This window comes from Vigna radiata, chromosome 7 (genome assembly GCF_000741045.1).
Source record: "Vigna radiata var. radiata cultivar VC1973A chromosome 7, Vradiata_ver6, whole genome shotgun sequence".
Taxonomy (NCBI): domain Eukaryota; kingdom Viridiplantae; phylum Streptophyta; class Magnoliopsida; order Fabales; family Fabaceae; genus Vigna; species Vigna radiata.
Window position 1 is genome coordinate 51,491,602 of NC_028357.1, and position 15,172 is coordinate 51,506,773.

Here is a 15,172-nt window from a genome sequence, read left to right on the forward strand (position 1 = left end):
TAATTGCCACTTCGAACTCCTTAAACTAATTTGGCTTATGCTACTTAATTACGTTCCAACTTTTGCATTAGATAGAGATGTATAATTTTTGGATAGTTGTTTTTAAATAATTAGAATTATTTGACGCCTCAATTATTATCTCTTATCCTTTTAGAATAGATATTATTAGTGTGATCTAATTAATTAATTAAAAAGATTTTTACTGCATGTTTATTAAGACAACTTCTTTGTGTTTTTACTTAATTCTCATTTTTAGTAAAAATAAAAATAAGCTTTTCCTTTTACTTCTGAACCTGTATTGAAAATACAAAATATAAAAATATCATTTTTGGTGCAATTTTGAAAGATAAACTACAAAATTAAATCAATATTTAAACCATACCACATTAGATAAACTTTAAGAATATCATTAACACTGTTTCAACCCTAGAAAAAGGCTAACATGAATTGCTTTAAGAGAACTTTAATCCACGTATCTATTGTATGTACAGAAAGTGAATAAGAAAAAAGAAGGAAGCCCCAGACGTTTAGAAAGGAACATATAAATTAAGTCCGATAGAAAAAGAACGAAGGGACCATCAATTTTAAGTTTGAATTGAACACTTCGCAACTTGAATTTTTTTTTATATATATAAAAAAATGTCATTTCCTCAATTAACATCCTTAACTGAACATGAAATAAAATGTCATCAAAACTTGCACTTCCTCAGTATTGATGTTAAAATGATATCTGAACTACAAAGTTGAGTTGGAGGTATAATACTGGGAGCCTTAAGCCTTAAGGGTATAAGCGTTTACGAAGTTCCTCCACAAATTGTGTTCGAGGAGTCTTTATATCAATATTGGCCTCCAGATCTTTCAATTGCACCACGCCTTCTTCTTTTACTTCCTGCTCATAAACAAGTACCATCCAAGGGATCCTTGATTCTTTTGCATATTCGAAGTGCTTCGTTCTTCTTTTATGGACCAAGAATTCTGCCTTCACCCCGGCATCCCACAGTTCTCCGGCTAGCTCTGCAGCAAGTGTTAAATCATTCCCCAATATGCTCACTAGAACTTCTGTCTTGGTTGGACGAGCCATCTAACACAAACCACAGAAAATTAAGTCATACTACAAAATGGAAAAAAATAAAAAAATCTACCCAATAATGCCTAGACAATGCCACCGTTCAATCTTTCTTGGCCAGGAAAGTCAACGGTGGTGTTGCCTAATTTCTCAAGAGACATTCATCAAGTCAAATTCAACTAACTTGAATCACAAACGTCTCTAGTAAGCAATGCAATCATGCAAACTGCATATTTGCATATATTTGGCTGTTTAGATTGATTCATTGTTAATAAACGATAAAGTTGATTTCTACAAAGTGAACTGGCTCGTACTCAAATAGTTTAGTTTTTTAGGTTTTCCATGATAACTCAACAGCTTAAAACCAAATAAAATCCTAACTAAAATTACTGAACCTGGATTACGTGAATAAGAAAATATTTAATTATTTAAACATAAGCATCTAAACAAGTTACTCATCACTTATCAAACATTTTGATCACCTGGTTCTGATCCTTTTGTTGTTGCTCCATTATGGCAAACACTCTCTCAATTCCCAGACTCACACCAACTGCCGGCACTGTTTTTGAACCAAACATCCCTATAAGGTTATCATATCGCCCACCAGCAGCAATTGAACCAACCTGCTTAAAACACATTTCCATTGCCGAATAGAAGTCAATCACACAAATATGACAACCATATATCCCACAATAGTACACACTACAAACATGTTTCAGATTATAAGAACCTTGGGTAAAACACTATATATCCTTCTCCCATAAACTTAAGTGGTTTTGGGGCTCAGAATGAGAACCACAACACCGAACATCAGAAGTTAAAATAAATATGCCAGACAAAACTGAAAAAAGAAAAGAAATGATTTACACGGACAGAAACATGTAGTGCGTTTCGATTTCAGTTAGAAAATTATGTGGAGCTGAACAACAGCTGGATTTGAAAAAAAAAAGTAACACATTGTAGCCAGCTGGAGTTTGAGGAGAATTTTGCTTCTAACTAGATCTGAAAAATAACGTCAAAGATGTTCAATAAGTGTTCAATGGAAACTGAAAGTTGGTTTTGCTGTTCCAAGGAAATCCAAGTACACCTGTAAAATTAAACTTCATAAAATATTTCCTTCAGCTGTTCTCGCCATTGTGCCTTCTTTATTTTAAATATTGTTGTATATTAAACTCGGACATCATGTTTCAGACAACCAGGTTCACTAGGTTTAACTAGCAAATAGCAATTCCAGGTAAGTGCCAGATCCATCTAAAAGAATAAGGAGCAGTGCTAATAATTATTGCTCGGTTCTTTTATTATGTTATTAAGCACAATCATCTACTTAACTGCCCCAGTCCCCCCAATAACATAATAAAAGAACCAAAAAAAATTTCAAACAGCAAAATATCCAAATCATCCGGAACCTAGTCCGTTCTTGCTTGGATTCAACCAACACATCACCAAACCCCAAATCCTAAGTCAGCAGTCTTCACAGACCCCATATATAGCCAAGACAAGGAATTCAACATCCATTATCTTGCCTCCTATAGCTAATCACCCATATGCTCTATTCCAGTCCTAACATCTCAATGAACAATTTTCAACCTAAATTTCGTTATGAAAGTTGGGGGCATTTAATTGTACTTCTGTTTCCTGTATTTTAAAAAAAATGCGGTGGTTTAGTAATTAAAAAGTGAAAATAGGAAACGTAAAAAGGGAACAGAAAAACAAGTAAACACCCCCTAATTTCTCATCCTAACAAATCAAAAGCCACCACCAGTCTGGCATAACTAACTTAGATTAACTTTGGGGTATCAAAACTAACATATTTCATATAAATAAACTCTTTCAAACTTAAACTCTATTTCATATTTTGCAATCTTTTTCTTATGTTTAACATAGAAAAATTAAAAAAAAAAAAAAAAAAAAAAAAAAAACTGTTTCATATTTTGTTTCATCTTGTGTTTCAATTGCGTATTTAAAATAAATGACTAATTAACATGTTTAGCCTGTCGCAGTTTGTAATGCGCAACACAGGGAACATCCAATATACCTAAACATCCATAATATGTTGTGCCCTAAAGGATGACAAAGACAAAAAGAAGAAACATTTTAGAATGGAAAGAAGAAAAAAAGACATTAAAAATACCTGAGTGCCTCCTTTAAAAACAGCTTCAAATATAACTCCAGTATAATAATCCAGACCTCTGGCAAGACTCAGGTCAAAAACCACCTTATCAATCCGTTTTGATTTTTCAAGAGCTATAAATAAAATTTCCAGTTCCTTCAATGCTTCAGAAGCCCCTTCGTGTTTTGAGAAATCACTACCCTCTTGTATAAATTTAGATAATAATGCTAAAGGAGATCCTTTTTCCTTAACAAAAGTTTCAATTCTGTCAGCTGTCTCAGCAGTTAATCCTTTTTCTTCCACCTATAGCATCACAGTAAAAAAAGCACATTAACATAATAGACTAACCATGAAATTAAATTACAAAATTAACTTCCAGATACTAATAGTTAATATGAAATGGTGTAAATTTTAACGCATTATACCTAAAAGTACAACAACAATAATGACAAATATCAATGACCTAAACCAGCGACTGGATGACAGATATATAAATCAATAAACAAAGTTTCTTTTTGGTTTTATGGGAAACTGCAAATTACAAACACAAACAACATATGCATGCATAGACACAAACAGCATATGTGCTTACCATTTCTTTTTTTATCTGTTGAAAAGACTGCTTGTCCAACTTGTCAATGCTTGAACATATTGTCCTAAACTTTTCCGGAGGAACACCACATATTTGCATCATGCCATCCAGTAACTTTCTATGATTCAACTTTATCTGAGAAAAAGAGTCAAGAAAAAGGTAAAACATAAACATTCATTCTGAGCCCGGTATTAAATATATTTTTAACCAATAAGTAGGAAAATAACTATGGATAATGTGACGGAACATGAAATATTAAATGATGGTTGATGCCAACTTAAATTTATGAACTCAATAGTCAGTACTCGATTTCACAGAAACAATACTTTTAAAGAATGAATATCATAAAAATCTACCTCATATTCCCCAATGTTCAGCTCATCAAGTAGCTCAGTCAAAATCCTAACGACCTCAAAGTCTGGGCCCATTTTTTCAGGTGGAGTACCAGCAATATCAAAGTCGCATTGATAAAATTCACGGTATCTTCCCTTAGATGGGTTATCCCTTCTGTAAACCTTAGCTATTTGGTATCTTTTGAAAGATGTCAGACCATTCATAGCCACAAACCTAGCGAATGGAACTGTCAAGTCGTACCTCAAAGAAAGAAGCTCCCCACCCTGTCAAAACAAGTTGATTATAAATTAGAAAGAAGTTGAAATAAAACTCTTATGAATTTAGGCAGAAAGGGGCTACCACTCTGGCTTAGGATCCTAACAGTGGTACCTAAAAACAAGTCTGTATTCAGCACTGGAAATTGAACTAAGAAAAACTCTATACGGAAACATATACACTGCTCTAAGAATTTTGAACTCCGGCCCAGTGATAAGAGAAGGCTTTGTCATAACTAGCAATAAGCATATTTACCTGGTCAGCAAGATCATAAATCAACTTTGAATCTTCTCCGTATTTTCCCATGAGAGTTTCTCGCAATTCAAAAACAGGAGTATCTAAGGCAGTGGCGCCATGCCTCTCAAAAACTTCTTCTATTATTGAGAAAGCTTTCTTTCTAATTGTCATTTGTTCTTTAGCAAAATCACGAGTCCCCTGATAAATTATATAGTGGAAAAAAAGAAAAAAAGGTAAGATTACCAACCAATATATCCCACTCAGAAACATACATCCGTTAAACAAATCCATTATCTATAGACAACAAGCACAAACTACAGCCAAAAGAAGGAATATTAGTTCAGCAGAGCGAACTATGGCTAACAAAAATCACTATAAAGTATGACCTGGACAATGAAGACTATCATGAAGACTATCATTCTAATATCATGAAGACTATCATGAAGACTATCCATTATCTATCTTGAGCAAAATGACTTAAAGTATGACCTGGACAATGAAGACTATCATTCTAATGTCTGTATCAGAGCGAACTATGGCTAACAAAAATCACTATAAAATTACAGATGCATTACCATCTAGATGTTTCCACTTCTTCTCATAAGCATACACATCCAATACCTGCCCCCAGCTGGTAAACCCAGAGCATATTACTGCCATTTAAAAATTCTAATTGACTGTTCTATTTGTAAAATGTCACTAGCAACAAAAGAACATCATGCACATGTATTCCATTGTTCTCTGTCCATCAGATACAATTAAGCCATTTCCTTTAAAATTGTCAATGAGTACACAATTTCAAATACATTTCAATTATTCAATACCAAAATTTCAGCAAGTCAATTACAAGATTACTTGGCTTATATTCAATTAAATTTAACCAATAAAGTGCTCAGACATATATATTTTCCCGGGCCATAACACAACGGAGTGGAAAACTTAAACAGACTACAACACACCCAATAAACACAAAGTTAATGAAATCAAACAGGCAGCCAAACATAAGAGAAATTACCTTAGGGATCTTGGGCAATCTTCTGCTTTCATTGCTCTCCACAACATCCTTGACTTTCAATAAAAATTCGTTAAACTCGGGTTTGGTCAAATCAAAAAATGATAGAAAATCTGCCACCCAAGTCCCCAAAGATAACTTTCCACGACTCTGTAACCTCTCCTTGAACAATGCCAAAATCGAGCTAGTCCCTTTCCCCAAAACAACTTTCTTCTTCTTCTTCTCTGCTTTCGAGTTCTCCTCTACTTTCGGATTCTCGCCATTTTCATTAGCACCTTTTATCACCTCATTCAGTTCAGCAGCCTCTAGCACCGCAACCGCCGTCACAACTTCCCATGCCACAACTTTCCACACCAACCCCAACAGCACAAAGACCTCGTGTGCAAACTTACCATACTCCTTTCCCAAAAACAAGTTAACAGCCTTGTTAAAACCACTGCTCAAACCATCCCCAACGGGGCATTCTTTACAAAAAATTTCCCCAACACCCAATTTCAAGTCATCACCACCAATACCCTCCAAATTACTCTTTGCCCGTGCCAAACTACACTCGCCAAGTTCACGCAATGCTGCCGCCAACGGCAGCAGAACGGTGCACACCGCTTCCTCACTCCCAATCGCGCTCTTAACCCCCGAATTCAACTCAACACGCATCCTCGAGTGCACGGCCTTAGCATGCTCCCTCACACTCCCGTGAACCTTGGGAACCCTCGCGACGGATCGAACCTTCTCCTTACCAACCGACTTGGATCCGTTGAGCAGAACCCTCAAGTCCGCGGCAACGCCAACCTCCTCCTTCGAATTATGCCCATCGCCAGAATCCATCAAATTGAAGGCTGCCACGTCCGCCTTCAAGGCCTCGCAGGAGAACGCGGCAGCCACATCAGCCAACGCGGACAGCGCGGCGGAGTGGTGGTCGAGAATGGCGGAAATCCCGAGCAGCGTGGAGCATGCGAGTTCATCTTCCGTGACGAGGTCAGCGTCATCGAATCGGAAAGTACTAGGGTTGGAATTGAGAGTTTCGGCGAGGACGAGGGGAGTCCGAGAGGGAGCGTTGGAAATGATGAGGCTATTGAGAAGGACGAGAAGAAAGGCTCGGGATTCTTCTAGGGTTAGGAAATCCGGGACAGTGATGCTGTGATTAGACGAAGACGACGTCGTTGTCGCGGTGGTGGCCTTCTTGGAGGAGGAGGAGAGTCTATCGAGTGCAGTTGAGTCGATCCGCACTTGCGAGAGAGCTGCGGCGACGGCGCAGACGGCGGAGGAGGAGAGAGAAGAAGCCTTGCCCCCAAGCGTGACGGAAGCTTCAGCCATGGCTTTGTGAGTGTGAGAAATGTGTGAAGCGAGGGTTTAACTTGGGTTAAGTTCAGGTGGCAGGGTTTTCTTTTTTTTCCTAACATTTTCTAATTCTTTTTCCCAACAGTTAAAACAATAAAAAAGAAAAAAAAAAGCGTTATAATTCTACCTCAAAAATAATTAATTTAGTTTGATGAATTTTTAAAACAATATTACAAATACAAATAATAAAGAACACCCGTAAGTAAATTTCGTAGTAGCATCTTATCAACATGTTTCAATATAAGTGAATCTAATCTTTCCGAAGGTAATGTGTTTAAATCAATTTTGCATTTTAATTCAACACGTGGCGTTCAACAAATCAACATTTTTTTTAACTCAAAAATTCTTTTTCAGGTCGTGAAAAAGTTAAAATTCAATAGATAATATGCTATAGTTTGAATTGAAACTGTTCGTAATAAAGAATTGATAATGTGATTAATGTTTTTTAATTTTGAAATATCGAGTAATAGATAATTTATCATGATTAAGATAATTATTTAATTTTGTGTTTTATTTTTTTTTCTAACATCGTATTCAATGTAATTATTTCCTTTTTCCTACCAACTCATTCTATTAGAAATTAAAGTATATCTAATTAAATTGTACAAATAATTCAAATTAATATGATATTTGTTAGTAGAATCCTTAAATATTTAAAGATCAGGTATCAGTAGTTGGAAAAGAAAAGATAGTCTTGACGTTGTTAAACGCAGCACGGCGTCTTAAACTGTACTTTCAAAGCCATCATACGGTGGTAAGAATCGATCATATAGTGACAAAGATCTTGAGGAAATCTGATCTGGCAAGGAGGATAGTAGGATGGTCAGTTGAATTGTCAAAGTTTGGTATGCGTTATGAACCACATGGATCTGTGCGAGGGCAACACTTGGTGAAATTCGTGGCAGAACTTCCGATAGAAGTCAGGGATAACCCTGTGGTTTGGACGCTCTTCGTTGACAGTTCAGCTACTAAGAATGGAGGAGGTGCGAGAATTGTACTTGAAGGGTCAGGTGGTATGGTGATTGAACAAGCATTAATCTTCAGGTTTAAGACAAGTAACAATCAAGTTGAGTATGAGGCCTTGATAGCAGGTATGGAGCTCGCTCTCGACTTAGGAGTCGACTCTCTGAACTGCCAAACTAACTTCCAACCGGTCGAAGGACGCGTAAACAAAAGCTTCCAAGTAAAAGACGATTAGTTGCTTCAATATTTTCACAAAGCTCAGGGGTTGAAGGAAAGGTTCAAATCGGTGGAAGTGAAACACATACCTCGGGAAAAGAATGCGAGGGCAGATGTGTTATCCAAATTGGCTTGTGGGAAAGAGAAGGGTCACTTGTCTTCAGTGATCAGACAAACCCTGATGAAACCTATCATAGAATGCTCAGCTACCTTCTAGCCGATTGGGAAGTCTGATTGGAGGAAGGAAATCATCGAGCTAATAAGGAAGTAGGAGGAGGAGAGACCGCTGAAGACAAATGATTCTAAAAGAATTGCTCGATACCTCCTTATCGGAGAAGAATTATATCAAAGAGGATTTTCAGCTCCACTAATGAAGTGTATAGCACTATAGGAAGTGGAGTATGTTTTAAGAGAATTGCATGAAGGGGTGTGCGGGAGACATATCGGCCAGAGAGCGCTTCAGGCTCGAGTGTTGAGGGTAGGGTATTTTTGGCCAACATTGGGAAAAGACTATGGTACGTTCGTCCAAAGATGTCTAAGCTGCCAGAAGCACGGTAATGTGTTTAATGCTCCTGCCACCGAGCTGCATAATCTTGTATCCCGATGGCCTTTCGCCCAATAGGGAATGGATATAATAGGACCCATACGGTCGGCAGAGCTCAGAGAAAGTTCCTCTTAGCAGCAATCGACTACTTCATAAAGTAGGTGAAAGTTGAACCTCTCGCTACCATATTTGTCGCTCAGGTCAAGAAGTTTGTCTAGAAGCTCAGGTTCGGGTTGTCTCGAACAATTATCACGGATAATGGAAGACAGTTCGTACAAGACCCGTTGAAAATAAAAAAAATATATTTTTATTTATACTAAAATAATTTATTGTGATTGTGTTTTCTTTTGGGATAAAAAGTGTTGAAGGAGTAGATGAAAATGCTTCAAACAGTTCTCTTGTGATGAGAAAATTGAGTATTGTCATAATACTATTGCAAAATTCTATTAAAAGTGGCCTGGTCATTGCGTTGCAGGGATGAAGTGTCACAAAGTCTATTACGTTTTGGTCAAACCATCTCATTCATTTCAAATCAATTGTATATTTTTTAAAGTTTTCAAAGATGTCATGTCAACTTTAAGTAAAAATAAAATATAAGATAATCCTACTACAAGCAAACTATATGCATTTTACCATTATCTCCAATCTTAACAAAAACAATGTGTGCTCAAATAGACATTTTCTTAATCCAATTTTAAGGAAATAAACTTCTATGCGACTATATCACGCTCGTGGTTTTAGCCTGTAAGAGATGTCTTTAATTTATTTGAAAAAAAAAATTGATTTAATATATAGTTGGAAAATAAGGATAAAAACATTATAGTATTATTAGGAATTTAAGGTGAGTTAAAATCTCTAACTCATAAAAATGAGTAAAATATATATATATATATATATATATATATATATATATATATATATATATATATATAAAGCATAAATTCAAAAATTCATTATCTTAATATTTTTAATTGTAAATAGTATTTTTTATTTTTAATATATGTTTGTTTGCAAAATAAAAACTTTATAATGATATCAAAATTAATTGATAATTAATCTTCGTGACGTCTCACGAGTATGTACATTTAAAGTTATTTGATACAGAAAGTCTTCTCTTTTAGATGTCAAATGAAAGAAGACATTATAAATCAATGAACAGATATTAGGCTTTATCCATCCTCCCAAACTAAATTTTATACTAGAGAGTAAGTATTTTCAATGCAGTCTTAAGTTTTTTAATCTTGTTAATTTTTTAGAAAGTCCTAATTCTGGTTAATTTAATTTATTTTAATATTTTTTACTAATACCATTTAAATAGCATCCTACGCTCATTTCATCATCTATTTTGAACCATGTTAATACTAAATTAAACAAAATTAACAAAAATCAAAATCCAATTAAAAAAAAACTAACTAAAATTAATATTTAAGTCAAATAAAAATAGAAGAAACATAGAACTCTCGGAAAAAATAAATACTATTAAGAACATTCTATTTTGATTTAGTTAGAAAAGGATTGCAAATGGATTTCAATCTCCTTTTCAATACATTTGTGAGTGACTTCGTTGTTTCCAAATAGGCAAGGTATAGAAATTAGTAAATAAATAATAATGCCAGTTTTTGAAGAACGATGATTTTTCACAATTAAAATAATAACATGAAAGAGCGTAAGTTTATTTTAAGCATAACTGTTTAAAAATGTCATGTGGTTTTTCTCATCCAGAACGGAAGCACCACACTTTGTTTTTACAATCTTAACGTAAATGAAAAGCCTATTTACATCTAGGTTTAAACCAGTACAAATTTGCGCTTATAAGTTAGATTTAGCAGGTTCAAAAAACAACGTATATTGGCGGTTGGTTCTATGAAGAACCCAATTGCTTTGAACAAAACGTAACTTCACAAAGATACTAAAATCTTCAATCTATAGAATTAAATCATGATAACAGTAAGTCAAAACATAGATAAGTAACTTAAATAAAAACGGTCAAACAATCAAAATCTCTGATAAGAGTTGGTTTTCTTCAGACCACTACAAACTAAAGTTGCCACAAAAAGTTCTCACTTGAGAGGAATAAACCTGGATGAGTGAGTAGCACCAATACCAGGTCTCCCGTGCTTAACGGGCTTGTATGAGATAGAAAACTCGGCTAAATAATGCCCGATCATCTCAGGTTTGATTTCAACCTGGTTAAAGGTCTTGCCATTGTATACTCCTATGATGCTACCAATCATCTCAGGAACAATGATCATGTTGCGGAGGTGGGTGCGCACTGGTTCTGGCTTCTCACCTGCTGGAGCTTCCCTTTTCTGCGACCAAAATCAAGCTTAGATATCAGAAAATCAATTCAATACCTACAATTCAACCTCAAAATCAAGCAAAATCGATAATCATTCTAACAAATCACAGTACACTTGCCACTACTTAAATGAACAATTAGCACCAATAGTTATAGGATTGTACGCTGGCACATATTAAGTTTAATTAAGAATTTGCCCAGTATACTACCAAACAATATATTTCTTTGATCCTATAGGTACCACTTCCAAATCCCTGGAACAAGCACATGGGCCCCTTTAGCCTCTGGTCAGATGAAAAATTTATCTGACAGTTTCTTTTACGATGGGATAACAACAATTTGATTTTAGGCGCAGTGAAAAAAATTTCATAAATACAAATAATGTTTGGATATTGCCAAGTAAAATTGGTTTCATTACACTGAACTACAGCAGCAAGGGTTTACTCAAGAACAGTTGTTAATGTTATACCCGAAAAGTTTGTTCAGTTCCTATATCAAATACCCTAGTTTGCACATTTGCACGCTTGGAAATAAATAATAATTTCACCATGCATCATGTTTAATTTTACTAAAAATGATAAAATAAATACATTTCGAGTGGTATGAAAAAAATACACAAATTTTATAACAAACGATTGAAATTATAAAAATGTTCAGATAATAGTACAAAATCATAAAACAACTTCAAGGTATACCAACTATTGGAAACAATTCGAAAGCACTACAGCAAAACGCAGTAAAATAAAGATTTAGCACCGAAAACTTTCGTGCTATGCATAAATAATAAAGAAACGATTTAGCAGCGAGATCTTTAGTGGATTCGTTGGGATTAAAGCTGGTGGTGCGACCTCAAAATCACTAGGTGTAAAGGTAACACGATACTATTAAAACATATCCACCATATACAACAAATTGAAGTTGAGAAAATAAAAATTGAAAGCATAAAAGCCAAATCAGAAATAAAGAGAGAAATAATAGAGTATTATACCGCTTTGCGAAGCTTCTTGATCAAGGCCATGGGCTTTCTGGTTAGACCTCTCTGGAACCTTCTACGAGCGCGAGCACTGAAAAGCTTGACAAGTTCATCTGTGGACATATCAAGAAGAGCATCGAGATCCACGCCTCTGAAACTGAACTTCTTGAATGTTCTCTTCTTGGGCTGCCCCGCTGCCGCGACATCGACCTCAACGTCTGCCTGAAAATTCAATCACAGCCATGAGAACAAAAATCAACAGAGGCATTAACATTGTCATTGGAGACATGCTCACCATTCTTGCCGCTTCCTAGGTTTTCAACAACAAGAACCACGATGGGTGTCTCGATTTTGCTTAAATATGAGGGTTTTATGCATGAACCCTAAACAATATAGAATGTCGTTGGTTTCTGGACTGGGCTTCAATACTAGTTTACTTTCCAGAAAGCCCATTGAATTTCACCTTTTTGTTATATATATATAACATTGAATATATTTATTATATAAATTTAAGTTGATTAAAATATAATTTAAAATAAATATTAATATTTTGTTTGCTTATTTTTTTTAATAAAATTTACTTTTCACAATAATAAAAATAATTCAAATAAATAACTTTTCCTATAATTTTAGATAACTTGTATATATCAGTGTCATTCACTTACATCTCCGATCTAAATTTTATTTTTGTCACCTCAACCTATTATATTTGTTTAGTTATGATATTAAATGTTTAATTTATAATTTTTAAATTATGTTACAAATTAGACTTAAATATGTTTGAATAAAATTGATAAGGAAACATTATTAAATTATAATTTTTTACCAAAATTAATGTATTGTCCATTATTGTTAATCTATTCCAATATATATATATATATATATATATATAAGAATAATTGGTAACATAATATATGAAAAATTATAAATTAAACATCTAATATCATGACTAAATAAGTATTGGAGGTTGGAGATGACAAAAACAAAATTTAGGTTAGAGATGTACTGAATAACACTAATATATATAAACAATAATAAAATATATAATTATTAAAATTTGATTATATTATATTTATGGATAATATTTAATGATTGATATTTTTTCTAAATTTTTTGTTATAGACTATTTTCTAAAAGATATAATTAAAATTATAAAACATGGAATGAAAATTAGTTTGTCGTTAAATATTTAACTCAATATTTTAAAAATTTTACTACAATACAAATTTTATTTGTGCATTGTATAAATATATAACAAATAACTTTAATTAATTTAGTTCTTATATTTATTATATTAATTTAACTTTTATTCAAATGATATTTTTTTAAGAGCTATAGCGTTAACATTTTTAAAGGATGAACTTAAATTGCATAGTATTTCTTTTTTCTTTCTCTTTGTTATATAGATTATGGCGTTACCATTCAATCTCACATTCAATATTCCAATATCTAATTCAACATTATAAAAACAAAGCAAAATCACTCAAATAAATAAACAAATATTTGACAAAGACCATCTTCGAGGATGTCATGGTTAGATTTTGTGATTGTCCCTAAATTAAAGCTGAAAAAAAAAGAAAAAATGAAGACAAAAAAAAATTAATTAGAGAAAAAAAAAAGACAAAATTGAATATGAAATTTGAAGATGGTAAGGAAAGTAGAAAAGAGAGAATAAATGTGAATAAAAGAGAGGGAAGATAGAGAAATGGAAAATGATGAAAGATGATAAATAATTAAAAAGAAAGGTGCATGGATAACAGAAAAAATAAATATACATGTGATCACATTTTTTAACACGAAATTAATATAATGATCATATTGAATTATTTTAAATAAAATGAGATTGAATTGAAGATAAAATAAAAATTAAAAATCAGTATTGAAACAAAAGATAAAGCTCGTTTAGATAAGCTCTGTATATATATTAGTGTTTCACGTCTCGTTCTTGTGTTATCTCTATTTTTCTTTATTATATCTCTTTTTTAAAATATTTATATATTGTAACAACACTTTATTTAAATAATTGTTTTTATAAATAAGAGATTCATATATCTGAGTTTATAAAATATCCTTATTTACTTTTTAACTTTTGACTAAGTAAATCATTAATACTTTTTTCTTCTTTATTTTTTTTTTCTATTTTCCTTCTAGATAATTTTCATTTTCTTTTTACTTTTGTATAAGTTCTTAATCTATCTTTGAATAATTAAGGGTGACGGAATTTAGTAGTTGAAATCCCTAATAGGTCCCCACATTTAGAGGTAAATAATGAATTTTAAAAATAGTTTCGGAAAACGTGGCATCGAGTTCCAAATTTTTTTAAAGCATTGGATTTCATAAGGGATTTTAAAATTCAATTAAAAAAAAAAAAGTAGTATTTCGACTTTCAAAAGATTTTGAAATTTATTATACTCCTGAATTTTGAAATCTAATTTTTGTTTTTCTTTTCTTTTTATTCTTTTAAAATTTATTTAATGGATTATCGTTTTGTTAATTTTTATTTTATTTTATTTTGTGTGTTTTTTGTTTTGATCATTTATTGTCTCAGAAAATTTAATTATTTTTATGTGTTTTTTAATTTATATTTAATGACTTTTGGTTTTGTTAGTTTTGTTTTATTTTTTTGTGTTTTTATTTTAGTTATTTATTGTTTTAAAATTTAATTAACGTGTTTTTTCATTATATAATTGATTATTATTATATGTAATTTTTATTTTCAAATTCATTCAAATAAATAAAAATTTATTTCAATTTTTTTTTAAATTTATTCAATTATTTTTAAGTAAGTGAACAAGGATCTTAGTACTTTAATTTGGTTTAAAGTAATTAATATAATTAAAAGAAAAGAAGAAAAAAAGTTTTGTAAGACGAGGGGACAAAATGACAAAAACAAGATCACCATGAAGGGAATGTTGGAAGAGGAATAAGAAAGGAAGAAAACTGTTAGAAAAGAAGATTCTGAGGGAGGGGAAAAGACGAAAAGGTATTTCTTAAAGTCACTCAGAGAGCAAACAGAGTTTGTTAGAATTTTTGAGGAATAAGAAAGGAAGAAAACGGTTAGAAAAGAAGATTCTGAGAGAGGGGGAAAGACGAAAAGGTATTTCTCAAAGTCACTCAAAGAGCAAGAACAGAGAAGCTTGATCGACTTGATTCGCAGAGGTAAGCACTCATTCGTCCTATTATATTATTAGATCGTTGTATTGTATAGTGTTG

General features: G+C 32.8%; 2 protein-coding genes across 3 annotated transcripts; both read right to left on the reverse strand.

The window, feature by feature from the left end:
* Window positions 1–582: 582 nt before the first annotated feature.
* Window positions 583–6,989, reverse strand: LOC106768729 (histidine--tRNA ligase, cytoplasmic). Of its 2 annotated transcripts, none has more exons than XM_022784208.1 (7): window positions 5,630–6,989; window positions 4,633–4,812; window positions 4,125–4,385; window positions 3,769–3,903; window positions 3,198–3,479; window positions 1,549–1,692; window positions 583–1,081 (listed from the first exon to the last, which is right to left on the reverse strand). In XM_022784208.1, the coding sequence occupies exons 1-7, from the start codon at window positions 6,938–6,940 to the stop codon at window positions 779–781; spliced, it is 2,616 nt and encodes an 871-aa protein (XP_022639929.1). In that variant the 5' UTR covers window positions 6,941–6,989; the 3' UTR covers window positions 583–778. The 2 variants fall into 2 exon arrangements, with proteins under 2 accessions (XP_022639929.1, XP_014509502.1); XM_014654016.2 differs by having other exon boundaries at window positions 1,549–1,689; window positions 5,630–6,988.
* A 3,595-nt stretch (window positions 6,990–10,584) lies between these two features.
* On the reverse strand, window positions 10,585–12,400 carry LOC106766910 (40S ribosomal protein S15-4). The gene is made up of 3 exons (XM_014651699.2): window positions 12,255–12,400; window positions 11,975–12,181; window positions 10,585–10,996 (listed from the first exon to the last, which is right to left on the reverse strand). The coding sequence occupies exons 1-3, from the start codon at window positions 12,255–12,257 to the stop codon at window positions 10,748–10,750; spliced, it is 459 nt and encodes a 152-aa protein (XP_014507185.1). The 5' UTR covers window positions 12,258–12,400; the 3' UTR covers window positions 10,585–10,747.
* Window positions 12,401–15,172: the final 2,772 nt, after the last annotated feature.